Source organism: Chanodichthys erythropterus, chromosome 3 (genome assembly GCF_024489055.1).
Source record: "Chanodichthys erythropterus isolate Z2021 chromosome 3, ASM2448905v1, whole genome shotgun sequence".
NCBI lineage: Eukaryota > Metazoa > Chordata > Actinopteri > Cypriniformes > Xenocyprididae > Chanodichthys > Chanodichthys erythropterus.
Window position 1 is genome coordinate 54,024,685 of NC_090223.1, and position 20,877 is coordinate 54,045,561.

Genomic DNA, 20,877 nt, shown 5'->3' on the forward strand with positions numbered 1-20,877 from the left:
GTAAATTTAAAATAAATTTCCATTTAGTTAATATAAACATTTTTAATGCTAACATTTACTACTACATTATCAAAATTAAAAGTTGTATCTGTTTACATTATTTAATGGAACTCAGCTGACATGAACTAACAGTTTTTATTTTTATTAAGTTACATTAACAAAGATTAATAATTACTGTAACAAATGTCTTGCTCATTGTTAGTTAATGCATTGACTAATGGGGCTTTATTGTAAAGTGTTACAAATATGAAAACTCATGAGATTCGTCATGAGGCAGACACATGATTGAGGTCGGTACTGGCCGCCAAACACACAGACCCACAATCCACCATCCAAAACACAACATGGTTTCCTCTGCTCTTTTCTCTGAAAGATTACAATAATAAAATTGAAATGAAAAACAAGTAATCTGGATTTTCTGCTTGAGCCGTTATTAATGTCTAACAGCTGTCACATGCAGCACAAGCACACGCGGCGGTTGGCCCGAGACCGCCTGATGAGAGGGAGACAGACAGACAGAGAGAGAGAGAGATAGTTCTCTTCACCTGCAGATCCTCTAAACATCTCCTTTGCTCGTCTTGTTTAATGGTTTGCTCTTCGAAAGCTGCTGTAGTTTAAGGGAAGTGTGAGCTTCCTCCGATGAAGTGTAAAATACACGGCAGGTTTGAAAATGCGATACGGGTTATGTGATACAGGGAGGATTGCCCGGCCAGCGTGTCTTCTTTGTGTAAGGTTGCTCTGCCCGCCTGACCTGCAGTGTGAGGGGACGCCACGGCTACGTGGCACAGTGCCACACACACACTTGTATATGTGGTTTAGGGGACTCTCCATAGATGAAATGGTTTTTATACTGTACAAACTGTATATTTGTTCCCCTTACACTAACCCCTAACCCTACCCATCACAGAAAACTCAGAAAAAATACACAATTTAGTATGTTTTTTTAAGCCATTCAACCATGTTTATGTTGTAATAATACCCATGTCATTATACACATTTGTGTCATCATCATAAACCACATATACAGGAACACACACATATACACACACACTGACCAATCAGAAAATCCTAAATCTACCCCAGGAAAGCAAATTATGGAGGCTTGAAATAAAAATAAAAAAGGTAATTGCGACTTTTATATCTTACAATTTTGACTTTTTTTCCCCTCAGAATTGCGAGATATAAACTCACAAATTAGAGAAAAAAAAATATTCGCATTCTGACAATATAACACACAATTCTGACTTCATAACACAACTGCGAGTTTAAATCTCACAATACTGATTTTTTTTCTCTCAGAATTGTGAGATATACACAACTGTAACTCATAATTGCGTGTTACAATTGTGAGGGGGAAAAAAACACTGACTTTATAATTGTGACTTTATATCTCACAATTCTGAGAAAAAAAGGCAAAATTGTGAATTATAAAGTAAGAATCGCATGATAAAAACTCGCAATTGCGAGAAAAAAGTCAGAATTGCAATTCTGACTTTATAACACGCAATTCTGACTTTATAACGCAATTGCGAGCTTAAATCTCACGATTGCGAGAGAAAAAAAAAAGTCAGAATTGTGAGATAAAAATTCGCAATTACCTTTTTTATTTTTATGGTGGAAACAAGCTTCCATAGCAAATAGCTGCTAATCGGGTCAAAAAAATTAAGCACACAAATGATGCACAAAAACATATGAGACCTATATAATGTGTGTATATTTTCTGAATTCAGCATATAAGAGTTTGTTAACTTCCTTGATACATGGTTGGTCTAGATGTAAACTAATATTATGCTAGATTATGTACTATTATACATACTGATATGGGTTAAACACTGATCTTTTTCTATATATCCTAATCATTGTTAACATGTATTCATTACGTAAATGAGCTCATTTTTTCTGCCTTAAATTAATACATTTCTGAAATTACATAATTTGGACAGTGATAACAGATCACTATAAATTGTAATGTTGACATGCATTTTCTGCAAAGCTGCTTTGAAATGTGTATTGTGAAAGGCGCTATACAAATAAATGTGAATTGAATTAAATTGATCTTGAACCAGTTGACGTCAAAGGGTTAAGGTGAGTAAAGGCCCGGTCACACCAAGAATGATGAAGATATTTACTAAGATATTAACTATATTAATGTCCACACTAACTATGCACAACATGGTTTTGTTTATTATAAGCACGTGACGCAGTTTTGCATGCTGTCACATTAAATACTCAAGCTCGATTCTGATTGGTCGTCAATGTCTTTATTGTTCATCAGCTGGGGGGGTGCTTTTAAAATGATTCCAACTATATAATTTCTCTGTGGCATTATTATTAACGTTGTGATGTGGTGTAAACTTTATTATAATTTATAGTTATCATTCTTAGTGTGAATGGCCTTAAAGAGGACCTATTATGCAAAATTAATTTTATATTGTTTAATTACAACCATCCTATTATGGTAAAAATCCATCCACTCCATTTATTTTCCCTCTAAATCTGAAACAGTGTCTCAAAACGAGCCATTCAGGAATATGCTCCAATGTGACATCACATTGTTTAGGCCCCGCCCACAACTGGCAACAGACTCTGCCGTATTAGCTTAGCTCCTCCCCTGAGTGAGCTGTACACAGTCCGCCAATGTTTATCTCCTCGCCAGATCATTTTACAGAAGCATTCAAGTAAGAAATGCATTCTTATTAAAGCTACTAAAGTTATTCAGTCAAGAGAAGTGATTGATTTTCAGTTTTTCTTTTGTTTGGTTCATATTAACAGCATATACACCAGTAAGTACTGTAGAATACGCTGCTTTCACTTTAATACACCGATCTAATATACACGCGATATGCGATTTCTTTCCCTGCTGTTTATGTTCACAGACATAACCAATTGTGTGACTTTGTCAAATACACTCAAGATTGTCAAAAACACACAATAAGTGAAAGTGAATATAGTTTAATACTCACGGCACGCACCGTCTGACAGCCAGCTTTCTGTGCAGTCTAATTGCTCTCACAGTACTTTGATGAAGTCCAACACACCTATTTTGATTATTGTGCACTGATGAATCATTCACAATAAGAGCATTATGTAAAAAGGTTGCATTTTGACTTCATGCTTTTAAAGCAGGATAACAATAAAAAAAACGGTTTCTAACAATATCAGTGAAGCCCTTGATGTGGGCCCTAAAACTGCTATCTCAGATTGTTTGGAAGTGAGACAGACTTTACGACTAGCCAACCTCATATCTGCCTACAATCCCCTTCATCAGGTCTGCCATAAACACCAGACACACATTCATAACACCACTAAACACCTGTGCCTGCCTTTCCATCCCCATACCCCCTCTTCTGACGATGAGCTCTTTAATAAAATCTCTCAGTAGAGTTATTTATTCCCCTTCTGGAAAGTAAAACACAAGGGTAAGCAGCAGTCAGCAGGGTTAACCTGTAAACAGAGCCGGGTTGCTGGGATATCCAGGCCGGATATAAGAACGAGGGGACAGACAGGGACGTTCTGCCCCTCCAAGACAATAAAAGAGGGAGGGAGGGTGTGTTTTTATCTTTGAGCAACATGCTGTAAAACACACACAAAGCTGTGATCGGAAACAATGGTCCTGGTCTGTGTGTGTGTTTGTAGTGTGTTGGGGGTTGCAGGAAGGAAGCCAACTCAACCCCCCCCCCCAGACAAGACGTGGTAAGAAGAACAGGAGAACCAAGGGTTTGGAGGAAATGGAGACCAAATGTCTTATGCAACATCAAGCCTCAATAACAATATGCTTACACATGATACTGCTTTATTTTTTTATTATTTAAACATTGTATTTAAATTATTTGATTGAAAATGTATTAAGAACATCTGTTGTTTGTATTGTTACAGCCAAAAGAATTTGATTTAACCATCTAAAACTTTTCTAGAGAAGATCCATGACACAACTCCACAAACCACAGTCACTATAGTGTTTAAACGGTTACAATTAAGGCACATAAAGAATAGAAACAGATGGTTTTGGTGTTGATGCTAAGGTATTGTAGGTGATTACAGTTGCTTGGGTATACTTTGATATACTTCAAAGAACGAACTGATGTAACGCCATTTCTGACAAAATCAGGCCAAAATGAAGCTTGGTTGGAGTTCGTTTCAGGAGTTTGAAAAAGCTTGCCAAAGCAAACTTTCCGGAAATGTTTGCTCTGGCTGGTAAACAACACCTTTGAACTACCATTGGTCAATGGCGATGATGTAATAGTTGGGTGTGGCTCTGAGGCTCCTAAGAGGTGGAAATCTTCTCTTGTGTCATGACAAATCTTGTCTCCATGTGGTTATTTCTGATCTAAAGTTGTTATAGTGATGTCTAATTATAACTTATTTCACTATTGTATGATGTTTATTACATTAAGTGCTTGATTTCACAACCTATAGCTTCAGTTATACACTAGTATATGACCCATGTCAAAAGACAGTAATGGTCATTAAAGTGCATTTTAAGCAAAATAAATCATAAGAATTAAATAAATGATAATAATTACATCAGAATTATAATCAGGTGCTAAAAATACTCCCCATTAAAAGTCTGTTGAACCAATGGGATCATTCGTGGTCCTAAAGGAGACCCGTTTCCTGGGGGGACTCGATTTCCCACCACACCAGTTCATTTCTTCTGTTCAGTCTGTCGAGGTCAGATGTCCACGAGTAAAAACATGAACACATTGAAGAGTTGCTTTATAATAGAAAATGAAGTTGTAATTCTAATTGAATGAGACGTTGTCACTGTTTTTTCATGTTTAATACTGTAAAATAACTGCTTTTAAAACAATATATTGTTTAAAGTTCTATATAAATAAATTTGATGTGAATGGAGTGCTGAATTGCAGAGCTGGTGATGATCACTACAATCAGATCCTTTCTTAACTGCTGTTTTCTCACCACTGTCATTTTTGTTGAACGCTGGATGGTGTCTGAATGTTCACTAACAGTATATCACTGCAAAGGTATTATTAACTTCTTTTAAGCCCAAGCGACGAACAAAAAATAACTTTACCTCGAGTATATCAGGGCTTTACAGCATTTGCTGATGTGTTCTGCATGGTTGCTTATTGGCTTTTTTTATTGGCATCTATGGTTCTATGACGAACCTTTAACAACCATGGAAACATTCCACTGAACAAAAACATTCTTCATAGTGGAATAGGGTTCTTTATATCATTTAATTATTCTTCTTTTAGGAACTGTTCACTGAAAGGTTCTTTGGGGAACCAAAAATGGTTCTTCTATGGCATCGCTGTGAAAACCCCCTTTGGGAAGCTTTATTTTTAAGAATGATACCTCAAAGTCTCTATGATATTCTGGTCTATATGGCATCTCCTTTAGTGTAGGTCTATGAGAATCCAAATCCCCAACGCATGTGTATAAGTGAAGCTCGTTGTAGCAATGTTAATGAGGAACATCTCAGTGCCAAATGCAAAGGTTTTTCAAGTTTTAACGCTCAACTGAGATTAATCTGATGTCTTGTCCTGTAACGGGTAATGTATAACTATACCACACAAATTAATCCGAGATGAGTGCAAAAGTGCAACTTCAGTCTCAGAATAAGCAACAAACCAAAAGGAAGAACCAAAATAATCGAGTGAGGAGAAGTGAAATCGAGAGCTTTCTCAGAAACGTGCCCACATTTCATAAGTCTTTGAGGAACATCGCTGTTTCAAAGCCAAGAGAGCGTTGCGACAGCAGCCTCTGTCTCTACAAGCCTCCGAGTCCAACAGCAGCTGAATAATAAAGCCTCTGAAAGACACCACAGAAGGTCTTTCACTGAGCCTGGATCCCAACCTGCATCTGAATGCATTTGTACATCAATTCCCTGAAATATTCATGTTCTTTGTAAAGAATTCATGTGAGGCTGTGAGGGAGGCAGTCCCTGGAGGGACAGAGCGAATCCAGCTACACCCCCTTCACGCCTGCGGGACGCTATTGACCGGTCCGTTCGCTCCTAATGAGAAAAAAACTGGTTTGGTGACCATCCAGATTGGTTTGCATAACCATGGTGCTTTACTCGATTGAATAAATAGTGGTATTTGTTAAGTTACATATACATTAGTGGTGGGATTTAAAAAAAAATAATAATAATAAAATAAATGTATTTAGCCATTAAATATAATTTATGGAAGATTAATACGCAAGCATAACTTTATGTAAGCCATGACTACAGGTAAGCCATCTGTAGGTTGATTAACACTGTGGCACTATTAAAGCAGCTCAATTGGTAACTGTTTGTTTGCTAAATTCACTATAGAATATTAAAACAAAATGTGTATTATCCATTAACAAGCCAGAATGACCACTTCTGTAAATTAGCACAGTTGTCAGCTGTCGATCATTTCAAAATATCAAATATCGTCCTGTCCAATTTATCAGTCAATCACTCATATACATGGTTTAAAATCCTTTTACACATTTCATGCTAGTGCAAAAGCTTTTCATCAAACTTAAACGATGCAAAATTGCTCTCCATCATCCTTGTCTAAAATAAAGGTGTAGTGGTGGTGCTGCAGTAATAATAACACGGTTGAAAGTCACCACATGAATCAAGCAGGAGACGGTAATATTCCAGACAAAGCTATAAAACTCTGAGCCCTGTGAATTTTATCTCCAGGTACAATCCCTCACCTGTCTCAATCATTGAACAGTGATGACAGTTAAGGGCACGGCTGCATGGTGGCGCAAGCTGTGGGTGTACGACCAAAAGACATTGTCATATCCGGTTAGCAGCACACCTGCACCCTTTAGCTAACATTAGCCTAAATACTCATTCCCAAAGACCAAACGGACTCATCTATAAATATCAGTGTATATGAGTGTATGGAAACTGCTGGAACAATGCCTTATTGTAGATAATTCGCATACATTTGATGTGTACAAACCTTTTTTTTTTCACTAAATTCTAATACATTTCAGCAGTCTAAACTATAATCACATAATTCTAAATTCATAATCATTTAATGGGTTTTGTAAATCTGTTTGTTCCCAAAATAATCTAAACACAAGACACTAAATGAATTCATGTGCTTGAGAAGGTCAAGGCCTGCAGCCATGCAAAACAATAACATTCTTCATTTAATTGATTAAAATGTACAGTTTTCTATGGTTGGTTATTTACTTCTGCATTATTAATCAGTCGGGAAAGAAAATTTTGGAGCACATGGAGCTTTGTTCTAGAATGGTGCAAATTATTAAGAATGAAACTGTATCTGACTATCAACAACCTTATTCCTCATTTTTACAGTAGCATTGCAAAACTGTATTCTGAAAAAATAATTGTAATTAGGCTATTAACATTAAACATTAAAACCATCCTTAGTAGGCTGCTGCACAACAAATGCAAAATCATTTAGACCAAAACAATATTTTATATTAAAAGACACCATGTGCATTCTGTACTTAAACCTTAATTTGAAGGGCAATTTATATAATTTAAACTTATTTTACAATGCTTTACAGATAATATTAGCGGTTATAAGCCCAAAATATCCTCATAACCGTCGCCTGTCACAATTCATATTAAACCGAGATGTTCTGTTCACAATTGATGTAATTCATGTACACAAGTATTTTATTTTTTTGTGTGTCATTTCTGAACTCTAGCGAAAATATGAGCATAACAACCGAAAAAGACGAAAAATGACAGGCCTACCAATCTATATCTATACAGGCGATTCAATTGTTTTGGTTTACATTGGTTATTTTCTAGCACCTGAAATAAGCAAAATACCAATAAATATCAGGAATTCGTTTTAGTGTCTATAGGGTTTTTGAATTGATACCTGGATTAAAGTCTTTTAATGTTACATTAGAGTTTGTTCAAAGTAGTGTATATCCATAAGAAAGACTACTACTACACATAAATAATCAATCAAATACAGGCCTTATATAAACATTCGCTATTCTCTGAAATCGTGTTTTAAATCATCGCTGTTTGCAAAGAAATGCCAGAAAACACAACAAACCTGAATGCGCCGCCATCGGTAAATGGGATGGATAATATTTCCCGGGTGGAAAATGAGGCGCATGTTGCACAGAACCGTGGCCGGAGGAGGAGATGCGAGAGGCGGCCCGATGCACTAGAGTGGCCCGCTCTGAAAGGAGATGTGCCGGAGCGGAGAAATCACGACCCTCCATTCCAAAGAAAACAGCCGATATAATCCAAAACCAAGCGGAAATCAGATGAAACCTATGTACTGTAATCCGTCTGCGTTTGTTTTAGCGGAAAGCTCGCCTCTCCTGCTCAGGTTGAAGTCCTCAATCATCTTTTCTACAAAGAAAGAAAGAAAGAAAGAAAGAAGAGGCGTTATTATTATCTTAGTATGGCACACCAGCTGACATTGATCTGCTTCATGCTCTCAGTGTTCCTCACATGAAAGAAAACTGCAATATAAATCGAGACCTAGTTTTGATCTACATTCACTTAAAAGAAGAAATGCATTGGGGTTTTTTTAATGCACGTCCATTGAATTGATGTGAAAAGGCCATAGATGGCAGTGATTGAATAGGCCTAATAGAGAGCGAGTGTATGGAAGCCTGATAAACATCCAAACCTTGTCCAGAACACAGAAAATGATCTTTTAAATGGTGTTTTCATATTTTATAAGCACACATATGATGGCAAACAAACAATATGCAAGCTTGACAATATTGTTTCCAGCATTTGGATGTCTCTCTGTTTTCATTGTAATTAGACCATTTAGCTACACATTAATATGAAATCTAAATTATATAGGGTTTTTATATATGTGCATGAAAAATAAAATGACAGATTTGCATGCATGCATTTGATAAATCCAATCATTTAAACAATTTAATTGTGATACTACTATATTTTATAACGTCAATATTTTATTTTACATAATAGGATAGTTGGACCATACATGTACTCTGAATAAAAAGATCAGTTCACTTGTGATATTACATACCAAACGATAATAAAAACAATATTTAAATACCATGTCAAAATAAACCTATTTTATACTAGTTCCCTTTGGTTTTTAATCAGAATAGCTGCACTGGAAAACACAACTGAATGTGTGTGCATAGGCTATGTAAACAACTGCAGTTTTCTTTTATCTGTTTGACCTGTTTCAGCTTTTATTTGAAGCAATTAAATCAAACAGTACCAGCTGATATTCATTTATGTGCTTCATTCAGCGAGTCTTTTGTGCTGTCTCCGGTAGAAAATGCAGAATGTCACACGATAAATGATTATTGAAATGGGTTCCTTAATTGATATACGCAGAAAACTACCAATTACAGCTTTTCCAGAAAATGTACAGATGAAATAAATTCCGTGTTTTGCGTTGTTAGCAGGCCAAGCTCATAACCCAAAGGTGGCCAGGCTTCCAGCTTTTGTCTCCCTGTGAGTGACTGACTCACTGCTGCTCTCCGTCAGCCATTACCTCGCAGCTCCGACACCAGCCGTCCATTTCGAGCACACGACATTCAATCACACACACACTGCATGCTTTGTTTTAATCTCAGCCTTTACATGCTATTGAACACTTAAATGCTTTGTATCGGCACCTGAAACGTGCATGTTGTTAAATATTTGCATAATCCCGACGCAAATACAGCAGTTGTTTATGTCTCGTGCATGACAATGCACAAAGTAAAATGCATGTCTTTGTATGTCAGAGTGAGCAAAAACCATAATTCAACTTTAGTATCGTGTGTTCGTCGAAGTCAGAAGCTCACAAAGACAGGAGGGTTATTTTCATATAGCTTGTGTGTCGGTGGTGTTATTCGGCCGGGAGATGAACGCGCTGCTCGGACACCAGCAGTGAAGCGAGCCGCTCTCACACCGATCCCAAATAAATCACGATTTTCGTTATTAGCCTACAATAAAAAAGCACTGAGCGGCGAAATAAACACATCTGAATCTGATAATAAATGACAAGTGGAAATTTAAATTATGCATTTTTAATTTTTCTTTGTCATGTTTCAAATCAGGGTTATATATTTCTAATTTAACAATACCAAATTTGTAGATTTAAGAAATATTAAACAGCTGTTTTGCCTAATATTAATTTGTACGTGGCTACAGAATTCATGGAAAAATCAGTATTGAGTAATGAACAGAACAAGGCCGTAGCTTTAATTTAAAAATATATAATTTTCGCAAAATTACGCAGGTATTAAACAAATGCGTTGGGAATGTAAATTGTAATGTTTAAATCTTGCGTATAAATTAATTCATATATATTTATTTATTATTAGTTATTTAATTTTATATTTGTATGTTTTCCCTTTGAATGTTGCACAATAATAGTGTGCGCAGCTAACATTATTTTCTTATTTTTTTATTTTTTTGAAAGTCATTTTGATTTTATTCATCGTCAGGCGACACAATAACCATGACATAAAAATAAATGAATTACTTACTGGTGTGTTATATCCGTGCATAACAATAAATAATTTTAATTAGAAATCAAGAAAAAAATATTCAGGTCAGTGATGTCCCTTAATTTTAAGAAGCATATTTCAGTGGTTCAGTCCTTAGTTCCCCTCATATACGATTGAAGCAGTTGTCGCTCGCCGCTCTCGGGCTTCTATAGGCCACTGAAGTCGCGAATCGAGTCTCCAAACGGCGATTCTCTTGTCCGGCGCCGATCGTGCCTCTCAACTCCGGGAGAGTAAACACACGCGCTCATTGGTCAGATTCGCGAATGATAATGAGCTGGCGTCGCTCGCCCGGGGACACTCCGCACTCTGACTGGTCTAAATCACTAACCAATGGGGATTAGATATGGTAAGAGAGCTCAGTGAGGCGAGCGGCAAATTCAAGCAAAGTAAATTACTGAAGACTGGTTACAATGGCTGAAAGCTTCAAACATTGTGCTGGAGCAAATCCTTACTACACTGTGTGTATATGCACAACCGTCGAGCAGGTATGTGTGTATCTAATGTACTTTCTTTAAAAAAAAAAAAAAAAAAGCGTCATCAATCAACACGTGATGAATTAAAACAAACACTATTAAAGGGGTTGTCTTCAAAAATCGGTGTATAAGTGCTATAGAAGCATACAAATACCTAAATGACTGCACTAAATGTATAGTTTGCAGTAGCATTTAAGGCTAATAATAGCTTCGGTTTATGAACGTGCTTTAAAAAAAGGCTCCTTTTAGCGGAGGATTTGATTGGTTGGCCCGTTGCCAGCGTATTGTCACTCACGGAGTGTAAACAAGACTCTGATTGGCTGCTCGCCAGTCCGCATTGGGTTATCTGAAAAAAAGAAATAACTGGATCTGCGGTTTCAAGGCGTCCCAGGGTTAGATGATGAAAACAGATAAGAAGGCACCGTTTCAAGGCGCTCCTAAAGGCGGACCCTCGAACTGGATCTGTAGTCGGAGAACACGCAAGTTGAGAAATTCGTTATTTTTGAAGGATTAAAATGCGTCTTCAGGTCTGAAAAGGATAAACATGATACATTCACAAGGCGGATTTATGAACACATTGGTAAGAAATGAAGAAAAGCTGGGAAATGGAAAGTTAGGATCATGTTTTACTCGAACTCATTATAATTGAGCAGATATTTTCTACACGCGATAGAAGACTACCCGATAAAATTAAAGGATACATGAACATATTTTACGACAGAATAAACATGAATATATACATACATAGCTACACATAAAATACATAGATTTTTCAACTAAATGTAGCCTATAAGAACCACTGTAACACATTTGAATGGTATACTGAAATCACATCTAATGTCAGCTACATGGTTTTGTAATGGTTATGATTTCTAGTTACATCAAATTGTACGACCCTTGCACAGCCTTTCTATAAAATTCTGTTTTCTCTTAAATCTGTTAGTGTATAGGCTACTGGAGAATGTCTGCTGAGAAAAATGCAATGCATAGAATTCTTTTCTCCTTATCTCCATATAATGTGCAGAATTGTAGTAAACATGTTTGTAGATGCAGAATGAGTGATTTTCTTATAGAAAGAAAGACATATGAAGAGGATTGTGCTCAATCAATAACGCCTCTGATTGACAGTCCACTATTATCTCTCCAGCTCAAAGGAAGCAAGAACCATTTTCTGAGGAGAAACAAAATGGTTAAACTGGACATTCATAATTCTGTTTTTGTAAAATTCAATTTTTCCACAGTGAAAAATGATTTTATATATATATATATATATATATATATATATATATATATATATATATATATATATATATAAACAAACACCAGATCATATAAGGTAAATTTTCCACACAAAAAAAACAAAAAACAATGCTACATCACACAATAGGCCCACCTTACAAATGAAGTCTTGACATTGTCATTTTGAGTATATGCAATAATATGTGAAACATTAAAGGCAATTAACAAATTAAATAAAGTAGCCTTTGCTTAGCCTGCTTTAACAGCTTGCTTTACAATTCAGATTTTTGAATGTGTTTTAATGTAATTAATTGTTGCTGATGATATAGCCCTCTACTAAACAGTCGACATTCAGAGAAAATTGTTTGTGTGCATGTCCCATTCAGGGGTGCGTTTCCCGAAAGCACCGTTAGTGAACCATGGTCGTAAGTCCAATTGAACTCTATTGGTAATGACAGAACTTGCGACCATAGTTCGCTTTGGGAAACGCACACCAGGCTAGTTTTGTTCAAATTTGGATGTATTAACTACACCAATGGACAGGACTGCATAGGCCCAAACACCTCATTCAAGTGTTTGCAGCTGATAAAGGCTGCTCTCAATTAAAAAAAAATATTGAATGCCACTTCAAAGCAATCTTTACATCCGGATGAAAATTTCTCTGCGTACGGTCTGAATTTAGGGGTGGCTTAATATTTTGAAGTCCACATTGGTTGCTGATTTAAAAGTGCATTTATCTGCTCTTTATTGAAAATATGGTTGATGAAAGAAGGCTTAAGTGTCAAAAATGTATTTATTTGGTGTGATATCACAGAGGTGGGAAATCTGTGTGTAGTTATCATATGTAACTGTATATGCAATAAATACTTCATTTGATAATTTTTTGTCCTCATTTTTTCTTGTTTAAATTTTATCAATATTGGGATAACCTGCAATAAAAAATGCTAGTCATGAATTTCAACATGGATGGAACAGTCGACAAGAAATTTCTGTGAATATCTGCTTTCATTAATAAATAGTGAGTGACGTAAAACTGATCTGTCTTTAATGTGATCATATGATTGCATATGACAGATCCGTTTTACTGATCATCTGAAACCTTGAATATTTATTAATGAATCCTGGATGAATGGTACTAATATTCTCTCTGCAACTTTAAATTTACCAACCCCCAAATACTGACGTCAGCTGTCTCCTTTAACCCTTTCCCTGCCATTTGAGTATCGCTATGTTAATTGTTATATGTATTCTACACTGGTGTGAATAGATGTACAGCATGTACATTTTATATAACAAAAGATTTATGAATTGTAAATGTTGCCATTTGGACAAAACCCTTGCATATCTAATGAGAATTTAATGAAACACAAACCTGAAGCATAATCCATCTGAAATGATACAACAACAAAAAGCATTTTAAAATACATTCTAATATGTACAGTATACAGCTAAACATACAACAAAATTAAATTTCAGACACCTTGAACATTTCATTAATGCAATTTATTCACTAGTTTAAAAAAATGGTAATTAACTCTGAGATCTTGTCATATTTTAACCTTTCAGAAAAAAAAAAATTATTTATGTCAGATAACACTTAAGCAAAACATGGTCAGGTCAAAGTATCTGAATAATTTTTGGTTTCAAATTTTTTATCAGTTTTACTGGTAGTCCACTGTATGAAGAATTTTTGGATATAATATGTCTCAGTTTACCTTATTTTGCTATCCACACTTACATAAATGAACTATAGTTTCCTGCACCCACTAGTAAAAATATACCAAAAATGTCTGAATCATTTTTGGTTTGACTGTATCCAAGATTTCAATACACCATAAAGTATAATAAGTAAAGTCTGTGTTGGACCAGTGTTTAAGAAAAAGTAAGGCCCTAACATCCTAATGAATTATCCACAAAAATAAAAATTATTAATTTAGGCCAGTGGTTCTCAATTCCAGTACTTGCGTCCCTTGAATTGGCATTATGACTGGAATTGAGAACCACTGATTTAGGCTAACCCACAGAGGATGAATTTATATTTTGAGAGACTAGAAATTATGCCCAAACAGTCCAGAATTGGAACATATTATAATATGGGTAAGTAAAAAACAAAGAAGAAACACAATTTTATAAAGTGATGAGTTGTTCAACACTCACAAAAATGGTTCCATTACCAACTTCTGTTCCACAGAAGAAAGTAAGTCATACAGGTTTGGAATGACATGAAGTTGAGTAAATGATGCCAGAATTTTCATTTTTGGGTGAACTATCCCTTATAACTCGTTATTATCATTGATGTAAAAAAAAAAAAAAATGTAACGTTAAAGCTGTGCTTAGTAATTTTTGTTTGTTACGCAGCATTCAATGTAGGAATAATCGGGGACACACTGACACCTAAAGATGAGGATGCACAAGCAAAAGTGCCCAATAATGAGAGTTACTGATATAAAGTGGGTATTATTTGTCCAGCATATGTCTGCCCCCATGAGGCAAACCCCTCCATGTACAATAACAGCCTTTGATCCCTAAAGCGTTGTTCCCAACCCTGTTCTGGAGGCACACCACCGGTACACATTTCAAACTCAAATGATTAGCTTGTTAGTTGTAACTCCAAGACCTGAAATGTGTGGGTCAGACATCCTAATAGTGTACTATTGGCTTACCTCCTGAAACAGGACTGGGAAACACTACCCTAAAGCAGTGGTTTTCATAACCTCAACCACTGTGCATATTTTCTGTCTTTTTTATTTAAGACACCTGATTGAGATCATCAGCTCATTCGGAGTGAGCTTCATGAACTGAACTGAGGGGCTGTTTACACAGCACCATTTTCAAATAAATACGGAAACCTTTATGTGCATTTTGGTCATTCAATGACATGACAATGACGTTTTGGTGACCTGAAAAGGCAAACAAACGGGTTTCAAAGTGGACGTTTTTTAAATCGATACCGTTATCATCTCCACATAAACTACAAAAATTTCTTTTTTTACTCCCTTTTTGTAGTAATTAAATATTTGTTTAGTTCTTACCAAAGCTTGCTCTATTTTTCTGTAAATCATTAAACCGTTACGCTGCCTCAGAAGTCTGTCCAGAATCAGTTTCATGAGGTGCCTTTGTGCGCAAACACTGCCAGCAAAGTGAGTCATTCCCTGATAGGGCAGTGAGGCAACAAGTCATCTGCCTAATTTTTTGGATGCAGCCAGGGTTTCTGCGGGTCTTAAAAAAGTCTCTGAGAAAGAGAATCAGAGAAAGAAATAAGTTCAATCAGAGAAAGAAATAAGTTCAATGTTTCTAGAAACTTCCAGGCAAGTGTGTTGGAGCTGCACTCTACAGGAAAGTGGCCCTCCAGGAGCAAGTTTGGACACTCCTGGTTTAGACTACAAGACTTGAATTGGGTGTGTCCAATAAGGGAGTCTCCAAGACAGGTTTGGGGAACCGCTGCCCTAGACAGACAGACCTCGGCAGACATTTTGTGGTTGTATAATCCATTTGGGGAGTGGCAGTCCTTTCTGCACTGTAAGCAACAAAAGGTAGAGGACCGTATGTGTCGTCTTGCAGGACATTAATGTAAAAAAAAAAAAAAAAAAACTTTTTTTATTCACAAGTTACTTTTACTCAATTGAGTTATGTTCCTGCCACACAAAGTATTTGAGTTGAGTTTACAAGTAATGTTGTGTAGGTATTAAGGTTGCATGTTGAAAACATATAAAGTCTAATTGGTCAAACACAAATTAGTTGAGTTTAAAATACCTTAAAATTCTGATGCAAATAGTTGCCTCAATTATTTTTGAGTTAAACCAAGTCAATATTTTTACAGTGTGTGGAAACTGATTGCCTTAAATTTCTTAAGCATGTTTTACTCAAAGTTGTAAGTTGTTAATATACAAAGACAAACAAAAGAGTGTTGGGACAACAAATAGACCATTTTGATTGAAGTCACTATTATGGTGGTTCGTGCTTGCTTTATTTGGGCTCTTGCCTTTTTTATTTTATTTTATTTTTTTTATTAGTAAAACACACTTTAGATATTTAAGGCAATCTCGTCCTCTAAAGAGGATATGCCAGTGAAAAAGTTCACAGATTGAAACATTGACTACATCATAATCAGTTATTAATGTTTTGTTGGTTCTCTCTTGTTTTTGAATGTGTTTATAGTAATTATGCATAATTCGCGTTATCACAAAACAATTGACTCCAAGCACAACTATGCAATATGCTTAAAAATATTTAACGCATTTTTAATAACAAAGGGTGAAAATGTCAATTTTACTGTATAAAAAAATGAAAGAACAAAAATATAATTGAAGAATGTGAAGTGAAGAATGCTTTTAATTACCAAATAAACACAAATCAATAATACATTTTCATTTTGTAGCTTAAAATGCTGGCCAAAAGCTAGACTCCATCTGATGAATGAGCTGATGAGGTGTGAGCTTTAACTTTCTAATCTAAGATGCAAGTCTGCTGCACTGACCGCATAATCATCACTCTTAAAACATCACAGCATGCCCATTTCCCCCTAAATCACCACTGACCAAAACTGAACAAAAGAGACAAATGGTAAGAAAGCCACATATGTGATTCTGAGGTTGCTCCCTGCCTTTCTGACTGCCTGAGGAAGGCCCAAAGTGCTCCACTGGGAAAACTTTGGCTAGTGAGCTGTGACACATATTCATTTACACCTCCGTTTGAGTCTGTTGTGCCTCTGCTGACCCGTAGTCTACATTTCCATCTCAAGTTAGTCCTGTGACCAAGCCTGAAATCTTTTTGTATCATGTTTGCTTTTGTTGGTGAAACTATATGTAGCACAGCCGTTTTCCTTTCCAAACTAATGTATAGTTTCTAAATAAAAAACAAAAAGGAAGTGTTTTTCACCTTACAGAGGGCTCATGCTATAGCTCTTCATATGAACATGGTCTAGTTTCTCTAAAGACAGATCATTATTGTGTTTTATGGTATATTGTGCGGAGTGTTGTATTTTTCACAAAATTGCTACATTCCAGAAAACTAAGAGGTCATTGCAGCCAGAGTTGTTTAGAAGTGTATTAGTGAGGGGGACATTGCTGTAGTTGTACAGTATGGGGGTGAAGGGTGGTCTCTCTGTAAAGGGACACCAGGCTGTTTTATCAGCAGGTGGTTTTAATTGTGTCCTTTGCGTTCAAGTCATGGTCATGTCAGAAAGATCATATTTACAAAATTGAACGTTATACCAGTGGGAAGCTCAGGATTTTCTTTAAACCCAGAGTTTACGAGTTGTGGGCGTATCAGTGAGAAACATATCGGAATACCACAATACGTATATGTATTAAGCAATAAAAATGGTCAGGCTTTTTATTTAAAAGAAAATGTATGCACAATGTATGATAGCATTTTTATATAGCAATACAACAAAGTTTAAAATGGCTTCCTTAATTAAATAAAAAAAATAATAAAAAAAAACACTTGATGCACATTCATTTTTCTTCATTAGAAGTAGAGTTTTTAAAAAAAATCTTGCCGTATTATTTTGTAGTTAAGGGTATGTTCACACTTGTAGTTCAGTTCGCTTGGTTTGTCTGGGGTGTTATACCAGAAAGCAAGGTTAACTTACTGTCACATATACCCTCAACTCTCGGTTGATTAACCCAGACCTTGCTTACTCGAGGTATACTGGTTCCAAAAATGCATCAGGGAGTAAGTTCAGCCAACCCAGAGTATGTTCCCGGTTAACACACAAGACATTCTCAACAGAGTGATGAAAAAGCATGCTATTCTACTTCCTTCTTCTTCTTTTGTTTAATGGCGATTTACATAACCTACTTAGAGCACATCACCAGTTATTTGGTGGTGTGTTGCATTTTTTTATCTTGTCATTTAATAAGTAATCTTCATTTAACTGAGAATAAGAATTATATTGTTTGTTTGATACTAATAGATAGATAGATATTTTGCCAAAAGTTTTGGGATGTCTTCCTTTACCTGCATATGAACTTTAATGACATCCCATTCTTAATCTGTAGGGTTTAATATGGAGTTGGCCCACCCTTTGCAGCTATAACAGCTTCAACTCTTCTGGGAAGGCTTTCCACAAGGTTTAGGAGTGTGTTTATGGGAATTTTTGACCATTCCTCTAGAAGCACATTTGTGAGGTTAGGCAGTGATGTTGGATGAGAAGGCCTGGCTCACAGTCTCCACTCTAATTCATCCCAAAGGTGTTGGGATCGGGTTGAGGTCAGTTCCTCCACAGCAAACTCGCTCATCCATGTCTTTATGGACCTTGCTTTGTGCACTGGTGCGCAGTCATGTTGGAACATCCCCAAATTGTTCTCACAAAGTTGGGAGCAAAATGTCTTGGTATGCTGAAGCATTAAAGGTGCCGTAGAACGTGTTTTCAAAAGATGTAATATAAGTCTAAGGTGTCCCCTGAATGTGTCTGTGAAGTTTCAGCTCAAAATACCCCATAATTGTTTTTTTATTCATTTTTTTAACTGCCTATTTTGGGGCATCATTAAATATGTGCCGATTCAGGCTGCAGACACTTAAAAAATTCTCATGTTCCCCGCCCCCAGAGCTCGTGTGTGCCTTAAACAGCATAAACAAAGTTCACACAGCTAATATAACCCTCAAAATGGATCTTTACCAAGTGTTCGTCATGCAGCATGTCTAATCGTCTAAAAGTATGGTATTTATTTGGATGTTTACATTTAATTCTGAATGAGTTTGATGGTGCTCCATGGCTAAAGCTAACATTACACACTGTTGGAGAGATTTATAAAGAATGAAGTTGTGTTTATGAATTATACAGACTGCAAGTGTTTAATAATAAAAATAACGACGGCTCTTGTCTCCGTGAATACAGTAAGAAACGATGGTAACTTTAACCACATTTAACAGTACATTAGCAACATGCTAATGAAACATTTAGAAAGACAATTTACAAATATCACTAAAAATATCATGTAATCAAGGATCATGTCAGTTATTATTGCTCCATCTGCCATTTTTCGCTGTGTCCTTGCTTGCTTACCTAGTCTGATGATTCAGTTGTGCACAATCAGACGTCCTGCCTTTGTGTAATGCCTTGAACATGGGCTGGCATATGCAAATATTGGGGTGTACATATTAATGATCCCGACTGTTACGTAACAGTCGCTGTTATGTTGAGATTCGCCTGTTCTTCGGAGGTCTTTTAAACAAATGAGATTTATATAAGAAGAAGGAAACAATGGTGTTTGAGACTCACTGTATGTCATTTCCATGTACTGAACTCTTGTTATTTAACTATGCCTAGGTAAATTCAATTTTTAATTCTAGGACACCTTTAAGAGTTCCTTTCACTGGAACTAAGGGGCCAAGCCCAACTCCTGAAAAACCTCACAATCCCCCCTCCTCTAAACTTTACACTTGGCACAATGCAGTCAGGCAAGTACCGTTCTCCTGGCAGATGGCAACCTATCACGGTCCCACGCTTGAATTTAGTTAATTTAGAAGTGAATAAGTGTGAATGCTGCCATGGGAACCCTAGTTTGTGGACTGAGACTCCTGAAAAGATCGGTTGCACCAGGGTTCGTTTTAATCAAACCAAACATTGTAAGTGTGAACACACCCTGAGAGAAGGTACACCACCATCTTGCTCTGACAAAAGTGACTTGAACGCACCTCATGTCATAAACACAACTTCCCAACTTGTTAAGACAAACTTTCCAGGATGTGATAATGTAAACTTCCCAGCAATGATGCCAACTCCTGCAGCAGGTTCATAAATCATTAACAATTCAACATTTTACTTGTACAGTGTGTTTGCACTCATGTGTAAGTGTGTTGTTTGTGATGACAGAAGAAATTAACACTGAAGTCACATAAAAAATGTTTGAATGTCACTCACTACATTAGATTACAAACTAGATTTGGCAAGTCAAAAGACAATTAGCTGCATCGCTAACTTAACTACATTTACCAGTAGTGTGACAACTCAGTTGTTTATAAAATGGTGTAGCTTTTCCACTAATAAGCTTTTTTCCAGTAGCAGTCGCAGTGTAGTGTGACAAAATGGCAAATCGTTGTTTTTAATGTCGCAAATGCAGCTGAGCTGGATAAGGCAATAATGAAACATGTTCACCTAAATTGTCTCATGTAATTTTAAAGTCTGATTAATTCACGGGAATCAGTTTACATGCAAATGTACAGATTCAGAATAACTCTTCAGTGGTTCATTGAAAACATTGTTTTACTGGGTTTTTTTTTCTTTGCAAAAAACTCATAGGTCTAGTATAATATGTACATTTATTTAAAAAAAAAAAAAAATCTAAATTGTTGCGCCTTTAAAATGCCTTTTATGGCTAATTATTAATTGTACTAATGTTTTATTTCCAAATAATCCAGCTTGTTCTTTTAGTATTCTTTTGTAGGTGATGCAACTTTCCTTCACACTACTAATAATAAGTAATAATGCAGCAATAGTGTTCAATGGTAATGTTATAAAGGTTACATCAATATAGTAAATAATGACCTTAATGAAAATAATGAATAGCTTGACCTTCAGCCTCCTAGTCCAAAGAAGTTAGTTACTTTTATTGTCCACAAAGTCTTTGGCATTTGACTATACAAAATAAACAAAGACATCAACACAACAGCCTTAAAACAACAACAAAACACACAGATTCCGTTCTAGTCTGATGCCCATTTATCACTATATAATCAATTCAAGGAGCTACAAGTCAACACGGACATACGGCACAGAAGT

General features: G+C 36.1%; 1 protein-coding gene across 2 annotated transcripts in view; it reads right to left on the minus strand.

Moving 5' to 3' along the window:
- LOC137017985 (BAH and coiled-coil domain-containing protein 1) overlaps nucleotides 1–10,645 on the minus strand; it is a 104,869-nt gene extending 94,224 nt beyond the window's left edge. For both annotated transcript variants that reach the window (XM_067382804.1, XM_067382803.1), the window contains exons 1-2: nucleotides 10,420–10,645; nucleotides 7,995–8,299 (exon numbers count right to left, since the gene is read on the minus strand). In XM_067382804.1, coding sequence (XP_067238905.1) covers nucleotides 7,995–8,166 — 172 coding nt within the window. In that variant the 5' untranslated portion in view covers nucleotides 8,167–8,299; nucleotides 10,420–10,645. The remainder of the gene's footprint in view (nucleotides 1–7,994; nucleotides 8,300–10,419) is intronic.
- Nucleotides 10,646–20,877: the final 10,232 nt, after the last annotated feature.